Source organism: Embiotoca jacksoni, unplaced genomic scaffold (genome assembly GCF_022577435.1).
Source record: "Embiotoca jacksoni isolate LCO1_2020_lvr unplaced genomic scaffold, fEmbJac1.0.p SCAF_13, whole genome shotgun sequence".
NCBI classification, from domain to species: Eukaryota; Metazoa; Chordata; class Actinopteri; family Embiotocidae; genus Embiotoca; species Embiotoca jacksoni.
In genome coordinates this window covers 11,794,109-11,810,440 of record NW_027185263.1, presented here as the reverse complement: position 1 = coordinate 11,810,440, position 16,332 = coordinate 11,794,109, and the positions used below count along the sequence as shown (strand labels likewise).

The following is a 16,332-nucleotide window of genomic DNA, read 5'->3' as shown; positions in this document are numbered from 1 at the left end:
GTTCCAACATTACACCTACATTCATTGCTTGCTATTAATATCAAGCCAAGGCAGATAACACAAAGCTGGGCTGCTGACATCTTGTGTTCATTACACTCCTTTAATATAAAATTTACCCCACATATGATACCATGCACATGTAATACGCCAACGCTAACCCTAACCCCCCCCCCCACAAAATACACTAATCACTACGAGACACACAAATAGAATAATTAATATATTGCTAAGCAAAGGGAACTGATTGGATTGCATTTGTTTGATGGTTTGGGAGTATAAGCTGCTGCCTTCCGCTCTTGATATGCAGGTTTGCCCTGTTTCGTGGTAGGGAAATAATTTCTTGATAGGAGGGTTACTGTCCTCCAGCTATAACTGGAAACCTCATGTGTATCAGGGGATACTGCTTGCACATGTAATTTCGCAAAGCTAATACCTCGAAATCAGGCATGTGTATGCTCATGAGCCTCAGGCAATTTGATACCTCCATGTTTCATATTTAAAAATAAAGCAATTTTTCAATAATTCATTTTAGGAAAATATATTTGCTTTCTTGCTGAGACTTAAGAAGAACTATATTTATACAGTCATCAGTTCAGCCAAACCAATAATCTGGCTTTAGATGAGAATATTGATACTGCTGTCGTCTCTGGTGTTCCAGGTATTACTGAGCACATGTTATAAGAACATTGTTGATTAATCTTTAAAAAAAAATACTACTTCTGGATGTAAAAAATACTTTTAGTGGGCATTAAGACTACAAATGAAAAGGAAAGAAGAGATTTCCCTTCACTTGTCGGCTGTTAAACTTTGTGGCAACTGTGGGTCAGTTTGTGCACGTGAGCATAAATGTTTAGAAAATTCTGCTCTGAGTGTGTGTGTGCATACGCCGTGTTTGTGTGTCTTTGACAGGAGTTGTGTCTAGTGAGATTAGTCATCAGCTTCCTGTAGTTCCTGTCCCCTTCCTGTCTCCTGGTCTGGTGGGGGCCGGCTGCCAACAACACACATCGTTCACATGTAAGTTTCCATCCTCGTCTACTGTATAACAAAAGCCTCCTGTGGTACGCATGGATGAGCTGAGCTACTGTATGCACTGTGGAGAAGTGAGATGAAAGGAGCGAGAGTGAGACGAAGAAAGGGTGTTAATGGTTGACACTTTTATGTCCTTCTTGTCTGTAGGGACGCATACCAGTAAGTGTTGTGGTTGGTATCGGTCCCGGGACAGGGTGTGACCTGGTTAGGGAGGAAGCTTCATACTGGACAGAAACCAAAGATGCAACCGGAGAAGATCTGCAGAGTTGAGAGTCAAATTGACTGACCCAGAGCTCAGAGAATTAACCCCACGATAACGGACCTCTGAATGTTTTTGGCTCACATTTACACGGCCATCAGAGATTCACTGGACAGAATCATTATGTTAATGATTTCCTGGTGAAGATGTGTGTTCCCCAGTCAGTCTCAGTCAGCACTGGAGAGCTTGTGTAAAAGGTTAGATGATTTCTCCTCAGCTCATAATAAATTCAGTACAACAGTAAAACTTTTTGGATTTCTACTTGTTTTTCAGCTGAATGTGTGTTCTGATCCCCGGAAATCACCTTTTTAATCCTTTAATTCTTACTCGGTGTTAAAATTGAATTGATCTGTGAATTATAACAAAAGGGAGGATTTAACAAAAGCTTTTTTGTGGTGTTGGAGAACAAAACAAATGTTCATAAAGGCAGACACATCTAAAGGTGCACCTATGAAACGTTCCTTTTCCCTTTTAATTAGCTGCGGTAAAGTGGAAAGAAAAACTGTTGCATTATTCAAGTCACTAGTTCAAAGCAAAAACATACTTCTGATCACAGCGGTGTAAAAAGTTTTGACCCTCACATAAAATGAGAGGTTAAGGTTAAGAGGATGTGAGACATCGTGCCTTTTTATATTGCCGCCTGCGAGTAATGAGTTTTGACCTGTAGTGTCAACTGCTGAACAGCACGAGGGCATCTTAGACTTGGTCCTTTTCCCTCAGACAAACAAACTCAAACAGCTGCGGTGTATTCCCAAAGAAACTGAACTAGATGAAAAATGACCAGAATGTACAGAGAGGTGACATCTATTGACAGTTTGACGACAGAAAGTGTTTGCCGTTGGACATCTGTGGAACAAGAGGAACTGGCTAATGTTGGCAAAGAGAGACGAAAGCACTAGATTTCAACACTGAATTCCCAACATGAGGCAAGCAAGGACAAAAGCGTGCTTCATCTTTCTGGTTAAAATATTCAGAATTCAATTCTTACCACACACCTTTTAAATACTTGGAACACATGCACTCGCTCTCATACAGCATGATTGGTTAAATTGCCTTGTTTTACAGAGTATTTCAGCTTCTTTGGAATATCGATTTGCCACTGAGAGAATTCACCTCCTGCTACTTCCAATTATGGGCACCACTTTCTCAAGCCCTCTTCAAAAATAACCCAACCCTGTGAAAAACTGAAAGGCTTCTTGAGAACATTGTTGCAGGCTACACCAGCTCCCTGGTGGCTTCCTGATACAGAATCCTATAAGAGGAAGAATGAATTACAAAGGAAGACTTAAAAAGACTTTTTTTTTTTTTTTTTTTTTTATAAATCAAATCATTATATTTTGGAGGGTATACGGCGCTTCTTAAATCCTCCGCATTTCCACAAGTCACGCTGCCTTCAAATAAAGAATACTGTGAAGGGTAGAAAAAGACACCACTTAAAATGACACCCAAATGAGAAAGTAGTTAAACCAGTGTTGAGTGATGTATTGGTTTTTGAGGCAGATCATCAGACTCCTCAGTTCCACTGTAACCTGGAGATTTCATATTGAATCTTCCCAATCAGGGCTGCAACTAGTAGAGGTGGGAATCACCAGAGGCCCAATAATATGTTGTTATCACAATTTTGCGAAATGACAAATATTTCTATATATTACCTTCTTTTCTTTTTTTTTAACTACAAGTTATGACCTTATAGTAAACATTGTTAATCTAATGAAGTTCTCAGTCTGTTCATCTCACTTTAGTCATGTTTATTGCGGAAGAATGGGACTGTTGAAGAGACGGACATAGTCATACGAGGGTGGATCAAAATGTTCAGAGGCCGCTTCTGTTATGTGCGAAAAGAGAGAATCACGGAGCAAGGAAAAGGTATAACCTTCGTGATTAGGTAATTCAAGTTTTGTCGATGGATCAACATCAGCACCTGAGTGACACGCGTTTTTGTGACCACTGTTCTAGGCGCGTCAGTGTTTTGACCATTAACATGCTCGTGTCTCAGAGGGCACACGTGGAATTTGATGCCAAACTCTGTCAATTTGGCAAAGGAGACACTTGAAATGCCTTCAGCAGTGAAGAAATTCGCCACACGAGGTGTTTTGACTGGCCTTTGTATTTCGAGGGGGGCACAACATCATTGTCCAAAACCAAAAAGGGCACATCTGCAGATCAGGAGTGCAACAAGTCTATTATCTATTTTCTCTTATTACTGATACTCATTTTCTCTTTTCCCTCTTTATTTATGATATAATTTACATAAAAGTCTCTAATCGTAATTTCTTCAAAATCTTCTATTTGAACTAAATGTGTAATTTGTAAAATTCCTAAACATACAAAGATGTGAAAGTTTACCCATCAATATTCAACATTTTCTTCTACGTCTGTATCTGGTTTAATTTCCTACTTTAAATGTTGCTAGTTTTTACTGCGGCAGATAGGAGAAGGGAAGTTCTATTGAAATCAGGGTTACATGTAATGATTAGTGAAGCTAGACTCATTTTCCCTCATCATTATTTACGTAGTGATATGGCTGGAGCTGAGCACAGTGAGAGAAACATTCAACACTCTTCTATTAAACAGAAAACACACCATATCTTTTCATTTTTACACTCATGCTGTCAAATTTTTTTGAGCTTAAGAATTGATTCATTCTTCTCGAAGACCTTGGAGCTACAAGACTGAAGGCCACATGCCTTACTCAACAGATGTGTACTGCATCATACATTTTAGCACTCGGGTCTTTTTAAAAAACGACACTTCTGTGACAAGGTAGGCTTCCTGTGAAGACCGTTCCTTCCTTTTACTGGGTAGATGCTGTCAGAGACTGTACAGCTGTAGGGCTGAAAAGAAAATTAGCAAAACGAAAACTCATCCATTTAGAGGATGGGTTTTACGTTGGGAAATGATCTTCTGCTCATTGAATAATCATCTGGGTGACGTGCAAGTGAACATCAGTGCGAGCAGTCTAAATCCTGTGATCAGAGCTGGCAGAAGACCCATTTCCATGTTTGACTGCAAACAGACAAATGTCACACGTTTTCAGATTGGTATATTCAAATAAATAATAGACCATTCATCCCCTTGAAAGGACTTCCCACACGTAATTAATATATAAAGCCCGACCTGCTGACTTGTTGGGGCTCAAACCACATGGGTGTAGTTGCCCTGAGCAGCAAGTTCCCCAATTTGATTCCCAGCTAGTCAGACCTCTACTGCATGTCATTCTCAACGTTTCCTGTTTGCCTACACTGTCACTATCAAAAAAAATCTTTCAAACAAAAAGATAGAAAGCCGTCAACACGTCTGTTTTTGCACCGCAGCACAAAGATCCTTATGAACCAATTTCAGGTCTTACAACCTACTTTTCCTGGCAGCTCTCCCACATCATCACACACTGCGGTCAAAACTGCTCTCTACAAACCAGCCAGCCTCACGTTAAGCTATCTTCTTTATAGGGGGCTCGAAGGCAGCTGTTAGTCTGCGAAGGCAGACCGCCTACAAACGCAATATGGGAAAGTGCGGGTTTTGTGCTTGTTTTCGCAACACTTTCCCAATCTTTGAAGAGGATATTCATCCTCTTGTGTTCTCCTGCCGGGGCGGCTGAGGTCGGCGTCCGTCATGGACTGACACCGCTTCACCCCCGACACTTTGGAATCACGCAGTGCTGAGACCTGGGATGATCTTGCTAAGCAGCAGGACACTCTGCCACCCCCGTGTTGGGGTGCCTTCCAATGATTAGACCAGTGTAGTATAGTTTGCTGATTACATAACTTTAGGTTGTGTTTTGTGTTATTTAATTGTGACTACAAAGGACTTTGATCCATTTCATTTACAGGGCTGGAATGATGCTACAGAGATCGGGCAAAGAAAACAAAAATTTTGATAACAGAAAAAAAAAAAAAAAAAAAAAAAGCATGGAAATGTGAACTTTTGTAAAATAATATATCACAGGTGACCTATATTATTTCATATCTGGCTTGATGAAAAACCCACATAGCTCCATCTACCGCTGTGATGCATCTAACGAACTCTCCATGAGCCCCAAAAATGTCTGCTGTACTTAAAACAGAGTTTTTATCAAAGCCTTTACTAAAGCAGAATCTACAATTCATTTTGTGGGGGTGGGGGTGGGGGTGGGGGTTGGGGTTGACGAAGACGAAGACGAAGATGAAGACGAAGACGAAGAAAACGTGCACACACACACACACACACACACACACAGAGCGTTCAGTGACTAATCTGCTGTGGGAGGTGGACAGCTTGAAGCTAACAGTGCAGACTCCAGTTAAATAAACCATCTAAGGATTGACACATCTAAGTAAAGATACAAGAGAACAGAATATCTCGGCAAGAATTTTCTCCTTTATTCTGACACATCACACTTTTTTATATGCAACTAAAAACAGAAATGGGGAGAGCTAATTCTCTTCATCAGTTGCTCCAACCATCCTGCAACCGGGTGTCTGCGTGGCGGTGACCGATATATCTCCAATAAAGATAAACTCCTCGTCGGATGTGAAGCCATTTGCTCGAGTACAAAGAGCCTCATTTTGCTTCCTCAACCAGCCACATTATGTTTTCAGTAGTTTACAGACTGTTTGAATATCAAAACCATACTTTTGTCAAATCTGAGGGGAAAAAAAAGCATAGTTTAAGAACACAATGACTCTTCGATGATTGGACAGGGTTGAGCGGAGATAGCAACCGGTCACGATTGAAGCCATAGTGATGTAAAAATATGGAGGAACAGAAAGCAAAAACTCAAAAGAACATTTTCTTTGCTGCACTCCTTAAAAATAAGATACCAAGATACGAAGCTGCCAAGAAAAAAAAAAAAAAAAAAAAGGTGTTTAAAGCTTCTTTGACAGAACTGACCCTCTCCATTTTGGAGCATGACTCCCTCTTAAAGCTCTTAGCTATGTGAGAGCTGTAGGAGGGCAGCTAGCGCACAGGAATGTCTCTGTTATGCCGTATATAGCAGAGCCCACTTGGTCCAGAGCGGTATATGAAGGCAGGTCATGGGAGATGTGCTAAAGATGTGTGCACGCGTAGCGGTAGAGGCAAATATGCACGTGTTCTCTAGGTTGATGTGAATTGCGTTTCAACTTAAAACGGGCATATCAAACGCGGGATGTAGGTCAACCTGTGACGCAGGGAGGAAAATATCCCCGACTCAAATCGAATCAAGTCTACTGATGCTTCGAGCAGAGAAATTTGTACATCAAGGTTGCTTCTTCTTTTTTTTTTTTAATCAATTCTTGCACATCCAGCCTCAGACGCTTTACCGGCCTCGCGTTGCTCCTTCCCCCCTCCCTCCCTCCCCCCCCCCCCCCTCCCTTCAAGGTTTCATTCTATTTCTGAATGTGGCGACAAAAACATCACAAGCAATAGCACAACAATAGCATGTGGAAATGTCTCACAAGGCATTTTTATTTTATTTTTTGCCCGACACACAGCTCAGTCGGCCTCAAATAACAGCCGTGATTAGAGCGCAAGATAAATGACAGAGATGGACCTGAGATAAATAGCTCTGTCTCTGTTGTTGTCTTCTAATTAAAGGCCTTTTTAATCCCTTTATTATAATCACATATTCAAGCCACTGCATATATCTCGCATATCTGGCCCCAGGTGTGTGTGATTAAAGAATGCAAATAGGCAGTGTACATACTTTGCTCATTATGCACTGTGCAGACGTGAACATACTTGCACCCTCCTTGCCCTCGCTGCACTTGCTCTTTCTATTTCGTTGACTCGTGCCGGTCTCCCCATCTCTCCTTGACTCACTTCAAAGAGACCCCCCCCCCCCCCCCCAATCCTTCTAAAAGTGCCATTCTCCTTGGTGCTTATGGCTGATAGGCTGTGGCCTCATTCCCTCTCCGCCGCAGCCTGTCCCCATTGTGTCCCACTCTCGGAGAGTAGCGTGTGGGTGGAGGACAGACTGGCTCTCCAAAGTGAATGCCGAGCTCAGCTATCATCCACCTGCAACTCCCAGCTGCCATATGCATCCTTCTCGGAGGGAAACGGGGCGCGAGAGAGAGACACGGACTGAGAGTACTTGTGGCACTCGGATGCCTGTTTAACTCTTGAGGAAGCTAATCATCGGATTGAGGTGCCGAGGATGATGGGCTACAGGCTCTCGGAGGGGGAGGGGGGAAGGAGGGAGGGAGGGAGGGAGAGAGAGATGGGTGTGGGGAGGGGGTGCTTTAAATGCAAATCCCTTTCTTATAAAAATCGGTTCCATTTAAAAGGATTTCTGGGAAACGATCCACATTTCCACGGCAGGGGAGACAGTCAGCAAGAGAAAACAGCATAGCACCAGTCAAACATCAAGGAGACAGAGGACGTGGAAAGAGTAGCAAAAGAAAAGGGTACATGTCTGTGAAAGAAGGGATTGAGGCTCAAGGAAGGCCGCTTAGATGAAAACATCCTTTCTGCATCGGAGACACTGAGCGAGGTTTAGTTTAGACTCCGAAGCTTTATGCTATTCATCAGGCTAGTTGTGCTACGAAGGAGTCAGGAGGTGAAAGAATAAACAGCAGACAGATCTTCGGGAAAAAAAAATGGAAGAACATCCTGCTTTTTGAAAGATTTAGGAGGGTAGACCTCATTCTCACCTCCACCAGAAGGCATTCTACTATCAACGCACAGACTGTAAACGTGAATCCTGGAGGTTTCGTTTCATTCCATATTAAGACATGACTGTCAGAAGTCTATTTACGTCGTCGTGCTCGCACTCTACACGAGTTCCACCCGGAACATTTTGCCGATGCACCAGTTGTTGTCTATCAGCTATCGCTTGCTCGTAGGGTAAAGCCTTGGAAAATAAACTCACACACTTCTCTGCTTTACACCGTGTGGGTCAATCAACCAGTCAACATGTGGGGCTGCCCAGAGACAATTAGAACCCAACCAATACTGGATTTCAGGGGCCGGTATAAATATTAGGGAGTAAAAAAATGTACAATATCAATATATTGGCTGATATTTTTTTTTTTAATTGTTTTGTTATACAGTGGGTACGGAAAGTATTCAGACCCCTTTACATTTTTCACTCTTTGTTTCATTGCAGCCATTTGCTAAAATCAAAAAAGTTCATTTTATTTCTCATTAATGTACACTCAGCACCCCATGTTGACAGAAAAAAAACAGAAACGTAGAAATTTGTGCAAATTTATTAAAAAAGAAAAACTGAAATATCACATGGTCATAAGTATTCAGACCCTTTGCTGTGACACTCATATTTAACTCACACGCTGTCCATTTCTTCTGATCCTCCTTGAGATGGTTCTACTCCTTCATTGGAGTCCAGCTGTGTTTAATTAAACTGATTGGACTTGATTAGGAAAGGCACACACCTGTCTATATAAGACCTTACAGCTCACAGTGCATGTCAGAGCAAATGAGAATCATGAGGTTGAAGGAACTGTCCAAGGAGCTCAGAGACAGAATTGTGGCAAGGCACAGATCTGGCCAAGGTTACAAAATAATTTCTGCAGCACTCAAGGTTCCTAAGAGCACAGTGGCCTCCATAATCCTTAAATGGAAGAAGTTTGGGACGACCAGAACTCTTCCTAGACCTGGCCGTCCAGCCAAACTGAGCAATCGTGGGAGAAGAGCCTTGGTGAGAGAGGTAAAGAAGAACCCAAAGATCACTGTGGCTGAGCTCCAGAGATGCAGTAGGGAGATGGGAGAAAGTTCCACAAAGTCAACTATCACTGCAGCCCTCCACCAGTCGGGGCTTTATGGCCGAGTGGCCCGACGGAAGCCTCTCCTCAGTGCAAGACATATGAAAGCCCGCATAGAGTTTGCCAAAAAAACACATGAAGGACTCCCAGACTACGAGAAATAAGATTCTCTGGTCTGATGAGACCAAGATTGAACTTTTTGGCGTTAATTCTAAGCGGTATGTGTGGAGAAAACCAGGCACTGCTCATCACCTGCCTAATACAATCCCAACAGTGAAACATGGCGGTGGCAGCATCATGCTATGGGGTGTTTTTCAGCTGCAGGGACAGGACGACTGGTTGCAATTGAAGGAAAGATGAATGCGGCCAAGTACAGAGATATCCTGGAAGAAAACCTCTTCCAGAGTGCTCTGGACCTCAGACTGGGCCGAAGGTTCACCTTCCAACAAGACAATGACCCTAAGCACACAGCTAAAATAACAAAGGAGTGGCTTCGGAACAACTCTGTGACCATTCTTGACTGGCCCAGCCAGAGCCCTGACCTAAACCCAATTGAGCATCTCTGGAGAGACCTGAAAATGGCTGTCCACCAACGTTCACCATCCAACCTGACGGAACTGGAGAGGATCTGCAAGGAAGAATGGCAGAGGATCCCCAAATCCAGGTGTGAAAAGCTTGTTGCATCATTCCCAAGAAGACTCATGGCTGTACCAGCTCAAAAGGGTACTTCTACTCAATACTGAGCAAAGGGTCTGAATACTTATGACCATGTGATATTTCAGTTTTTCTTTTTGAATAAATTTGCACAAATTTCTACATTTCTGTTTTTTTCTGTCAAGATGGGGTGCTGAGTGTACATTAATGAGAAATAAAATGAACTTTTTTGATTTTAGCAAATGGCTGCAATGAAACAAAGAGTGAAAAATGTAAAGGGGTCTGAATACTTTCCGTACCCACTGTATATGCTATATGTCATCGAGATGTTATTATTTTTAATATGATGAAAAAAATGAATATCGTGATAATGGCAATATTCCAACTTGTTGATGTAATGATGTCGTACCGTTGCGCTTCGTGATCACATGACGTTGTTTACCTACGAAAAGCAACAACAGCCACAGGTGAGAGCGCCGGTATTTTACGTAGAAAACCATTTCCCATCAGCGGCACATGACAAAAGTTCTACTGTAAAGTGAGCCCCACTTGCAGGAAAATCTGGGCACCTTTGTCAACGATATACTGGAGATGATGGATTACAGAGAGTTTACAATTTACAATATGTTTGAAATCATGTGACCCTGTTTGAAATCATGTGACCCTGTTTGAAATGCGAGTTAATTACCCAGATAACTCGTCACTCCCGCTTTGCGTCTTGTCCACCAACTTGTGGCGGCGTGAGCGCATGTGTTCCGAATGGAGGCCGAACGTGGGATCTTTTCTGGTGCCGAACAAAAAGAGATGAGAGTGAAGGCTGTTTTGCAAAAGGGGGGCCTTTGGTTTGAGGGAGATATGGAAAAACACTGCTACAGGCGTGTCAAGTTTGCAAGGGACGGGATGACACTTTGCTCCTTTTTTCCATCAGCAGAAGTTAAAAAAATGCTGTGGATGTTTTTTCAAGCCAAACAAGAAGACGGGCCTTAAATAAACAAATTACACTGGCAGCTGCACTCTCTTGTGCCGTACGATGTGAAAAGATGACATGTAAATAGGAGGAAGTAACAGATGCAGTAACATGTTGCAGAAGTGGACTCCCCCGTTGCCAGTGTCAAGAAAGATGGATCTACAGTTATAAACTAGACGCACTAAGTACAAGCCTCCCAGCCAAAAGTAAGCGTTTGTACTTCTGTTCTTGACAGCAGTATTCAGCAGTTATAGCTAACTATTTCTACACCACAACGAACGTACGGTCAAAAAAAAGCACAAACACGTGTATCAAGAACTTTGTATGCATTAGGTGAGGTTCAAATGTCGAACAAATATTTTTTTTTAAAAAGAATCTAAAATAAATGCAATTTTTTTTCGCCAGGCTTTCCACATCACTTTCATTTGTTTGAAGATGAAGTAGTTCTCAAACTACTTAATTACACTGTAATGGCCTCCCACTGGAGAATCGCCGTAATGTAGTAGGGGAATGGAAAAAAAAACGCATGAATTAATATGTTCTTTTTCCAATTTTTGGCTCGAATCTGTCCTCAATGAATGTATCATGTGATATCGAGAGCGGCCGCCTCCGAACCCGCTACACCTCAGATGATCACGCAGGTGATTCAGGTGCACCAGCGCTCAAACACGCCTCCGAGCCGTGTATATTAAAATAGAACAGATCACTTCTGACAACAGCGTTGATATCGTTAAATCCCTGGACCTGAACAGGTGGAAAAGACTGCAGTGCTCGTGTCGCTGGCTGCAGCTCACTATCGGTGAGGGAGAGAAACCGTGTGTGCGAGGAATAAAGAGCGGCCGGGAGAAAAACAAAATGGGTTGAGTCTGCGTGTGGGAGGATAAGGAGTCATTATAGCTTACATTTATGAAGTCAAATATGCTTTAAAATTGTAGTAGGCCTACATTAGTGAGAATTATTAATATTGGTTAAAAAGGCGTTTTTGGTTTGAAGCCTTGGTTATAGTTTTCTGTACATAATGCATTTTTATATATGCGAGGCAAAGAAACAGCTTCTTTTTTTTTTTTTTTTTTGTGCGTGTGTGTGTGTGTGTGTGTGTGCGTGCGTGTGTGTGCGCGTGCATCCTCGTTACAAATTCTCACCCAAAGCGTGTTATTAATTTCCAGCCAAAGTAATTATCAGATCAAGAGGTCTGTTTTAATCTTCACGGAGACAGAAGGAAGAGCAATACGCGGGCTGAACGAGCAAGTGGTGTGTGTGTGTGTGTGTGTGTGTGTGTGTGTGTGTGTGTGTGTGTGTGTAAGCGATTTATTTATCCTTTAGTCGGAGAAAGGAGGAGAGATTTGGCAGCTGCGAGCTTCATCTGCCCTCCCATCAGTTCATTACAAAATTCCCTACTAGGTGGAGAACAAGGATCCAGAGCGTGCTGGCAGAGGAGTGGGCCATTACCCAAGACACGAAAACCAGACATCTTGTTCACACTTGGCAAGACACAGATGTTCTGGAGTCGGTCCGCGAGCCGCAACGACCCCTCAGCCTCCGTCTGCGTGTCCGTTCCCCACATCGTGCCTCAGCTGCACCTGTTTGGAACCAGCATCTTGTAAACATCAGAAAAAGGGTGAACCGGAGCCAAGTCGAACGAGTCTCCTCAGGAATTTTTTTTTTTTTTTTTTTTTTTTTTTTTTTTTTTCAATAATTCTGACACCAAAAACCTGTGCGACATCACTTCCCACACACAGATCTGAGGTTAAGTATGTCCCGTGTTCCTGAGAAAAAGTTGAGTCAGAGGTCAGGTCTCAGCTGCACAACTTTTCAGCCCCAGCTGGAGAAGCTCTTCTAATGGCCAGATTCCTCGCTGCCAGAAAACTCAGACCAAAATCAAGCGTCTGGGAAAATCCCAAACCTCTTTCTCGAAATACAAAGTCAACAAAGCCCCGCAAGAATCCAGACTCTCAGTAGCTGCAGTAGTAATTTAAAATCTTCTTCTGGTGGGTGCGTAAGCACAAGTGGCAAATCCAATCTTAAAAAACACCCTTAATAGAACCATGGGTGATGTCGCATACGCGACATGCATGTATTTGTTCAGTGCACAGCAGAAGCCAAACTGCAAGTCTCTGGAAGAAGAAAAAGGTTTCGAGGCCTCAAATCAGATGCAGTTGACAGATTTGTGTTCCTGCCACAGAGTATGTGAAGTCATGCATGTTTATGGTAGTCCTGTTTACAACAACTTCGGATTGCAATGAGCGTACTTAAGGAAAAGTTTCATTGTTAAAGAGCTCATTGTTCTCACGGCGAATTGATCTGCTTCGTTGGGAAATTAGCAGAGAAACTGTTGTTTTGTCAACCTTTAGTTTTACGTCATCGTATGTAGTGTTTATTAGAGACGGGTATTTGAAGTAAAAATACCATTTGATATTTGCGACTATTTTTTTTTACAGACATCCAGCGTTGCCTCTCTCTCTCTCTCTCTCTCTCACACACACACACACACACACACACACACACGCACACACGCACGCACGCACGCACACAAAGAGAGACTCGTATTGTAAACTCAGGCTGAAATGCAAACAAAAATCCACAAGTTGATGCATGTCTTTACGCATAATCTTTGAGATTTTAAGATGGTGGCCGATGTTTGCCCTCCATAACAACCACCAAACTTTGTTTGTTGACAAGTCTAGCCACTGATTGTTGATCTGAGGATGGACCGTCTGCTTGGTGCGTCACTCTCAAATCACACAGAACACACCTTTTTAATGGCTGTAGTCATCTTTTCATGTATTGTATTGTTTTGTTTATACTGTAGCATCTAATCTCACAATGGCACACGTTTTTTTTTTTTTACTGAAGCCCGGTTGTAACATGTTCTTCTCCTTCTTTTGAGTCTTAATGGCAGCCGGCAAACAGCTTTTAGGTGTAATTAGCGCCACCTTCCGGTGGTAGTGGGCACTAGTACGAGGCGCCACCCAACCGTGTCCGTTCTAATTCATATATGACGTTAACTGAAGAGGGAAAAAACACCAAAGAAAGCACGCAAACTGTGCAGCAATGACACAACATCGCTTTAAACGGCTGTGTACAAAGGTTAGAAACGGTACCAACCAGAAAAAGCACAATGGGGAATTCAGAGCAGTCTTCACAGGTGAACAGCAAAGTGCAGCCCACACAGCAATAAGGTACTTTTAAAAAACCCTGCAGTTCAACAGCTCTAAAAAGAAACCCGGTTGTGATCCTTTGATCCACAGTAAACACCAGCCTATTATTTCCAAAGACCATTTCCTATCAAGGCTTGCGCACAAAGATGTTTCTCTCCGCATTCTTAACAAACTCAAATCAGTTTTCAGCTCACTCCACGGCACCAGACACCTCGATTAATGTCACAAAAAGACAGACGTGCCAGAAGATTAAACACAAATAAACACCCGGCCTTCTGGTTTGTCAGCATGGCTCTTCCACTCTTGCATTAAGCAAATTATCCAGACACTGCCCCCGTTGTTATGCTGATGATGTCGAGCTATACTCGCTTGTAAAACCAGACCATTTGAAACCAATCATTTTCTTTAACTTTATGACAGACAGCCTTATTTCTCCCTCGAGGCGTCACAAAGCTGATCCAGTACAATTTGCCTGTTAATGCAGAGTCTGCTGCCAGAAATGAATATAAATGATGATCCAGATGACATATTTGATACAGAGGGTGTTGGATGTTTTTTTTCCTCAGAGCTGGGTGTAAAAGTCAAAAGGCCTCCTCGAGCGCTCTACGTTAACCCACTGAAGCAACACTAGGCCTGTGCTGAATGTTTTAGTATTGATTTTCGGGTATGCTGGTTAATGATCCCCCAGGAAGCAGAACGGGAACCTTTTGATGACTTGAATGCGCAAACTAATGGTGAGCTGGTCTTAGATATGGCCTTTCAGAAGACACCAGGGTCCAACATGTTTGACAACATTGTGACACAACTATGTCAAAGATAAACTAAATCGTCCACTAGCAGATTAAAACAGAGGAAAAACACATTTTCTATAGATATCACTACACTGACATTTCTTTTGGAATTAATGCTGCACTTATACCATACACTACTTCTACTAAGTGAGGCTGTGGTCATGATATTTTCTATGATTACTCAACTGAGATTTAGGTGAATGCATTCCATGCTTTTAAAACGCCTTTGTGGTTTGACTGCACTTCCTTTTGGAAAAAGAACGGGATGTGATACTAATTGGACATTTCACTCAGCCATGTAACTCCAACAAAAAAAACAAGTCTGGGCAGCATCTGAAGGTTAAAAGAACATTTTGAAAAAAAAAAAAAAAAAATCCAGACTCACCTTCTTCTGCAGCAGCCAGAAGAGTCCAGTCCAGGAAGATGCACCCCAGCAGGACGATGGTGCCGTATATCAGCTCCATGGTGTTGTTACTAGGTTGTAACAAATGGACCGACTTGGATTAAGAACCAAGTGGCACTGGCAACTCGGCGGAGCACTCACTGACCACAAACCAGTCCGCATTTAAGGTGGACTTCAGTTCCCTGGAAGCCTCACACTGTGGTCTAAAAACACTGCAGCAGAAGAATTGCACTTTGGCTGCGAAAGCACGTCCAACTGTTTGGATGCAGCTCCTTTTAATAGCGAGCGTTATTGGCACAGCCTGGAAACTTGTCCAACTTTGTGTTGTGCTGTAAGTCTAGGGCAGAAAACGAGTCCGAAAGAAGCCACAGCTGCAACTCCTCTTCCACTTCAGTTGTTCTGTCAGCACACGGGATGCATGGCTCAAACTTGTACGGCTCGGCTTTAATAAGCTCTTTGTGCTCCGCAAGACTTCTCCCCAAAATTCTCCCCCTCAGCTCGATGACCGAGCAGCCTGAATCCGCAAACCGGGGCACCTCACTGCATATCTGTTAGTTGCGGAGATAATCCTCATTATCAGTCGTTTCATACCTTCTTCCACATCTTCATGTCCAAGTCAACAATCCCTGGCAAAGTGTGCTCTTTTTTGTTTTTGTTTTTTTGTTTTTGTTTTTTTAAAATATTCCTTTAAACACCAGACTATTTGGCTGCGAGGGGGAAAAAAAAAAAAAAAGGTGGTGAGGATATTGCGCGACAGGTCTAGCCTGGCCTCGTTTTACAGGCGAAATTAAACCGAGACTGAAAGAAAATGTCTAGTTTGTTGTCTGGGAAAGTCCGCGGACTGGACGCACGGCGGGTATTAAAAGTTGTGCGCTAAAGCAGCTCTAAGGACTGACTACAGTGAGCTGGTCACCGAGGACTTCATCTCCGCGTCAAACCCGGAGTCGAATGGCACCAGCAAGCTCCGCCCACTCCCGTTTCCACAACAGCAGCATCAAGAACACGAGATGAGGTACATGATTTCCGGGGAGCGCTTTCAAAATAAAACCTACATTTTTACCAAAGATTTGGCGAGAAGTAAACACCCTAAATTAAGAATGCAATCAACTGTTCATTGTTGTTTAATTTGGCTTTACTGGAAGTTTTAGATTTCTACGCTATATTCAATGTCTACAGGCCTCACAAGAAGGTAATTATCAGCGACAAAATGCAAAGATAAAATGATCTTTTGGAAGACAAACTCAAAGAAATGAAGGACCACAGAAGCAAAAAGAAGCACACAAATGTATTGTATAGATAAGGGAAGTAATCAAATAAGGAATGCTTTATATATTATGAGCTTTTACTTTAAATTTAAAAAAAAAAATGCTGGCGTCACCATCCATATTGGTA

General features: G+C 42.5%; 1 protein-coding gene across 1 annotated transcript in view; it reads right to left on the bottom strand.

The window, feature by feature from the left end:
- The window catches only part of ephb4a (eph receptor B4a), a 41,236-nt gene extending 25,371 nt beyond the window's left edge, over positions 1 to 15,865 (bottom strand). The window contains exon 1 of the mRNA XM_069146520.1: positions 14,923 to 15,865. Within this exon, the coding sequence (XP_069002621.1) occupies positions 14,923 to 15,001 (79 nt within the window). The 5' untranslated portion in view covers positions 15,002 to 15,865. The remainder of the gene's footprint in view (positions 1 to 14,922) is intronic.
- Positions 15,866 to 16,332: the final 467 nt, after the last annotated feature.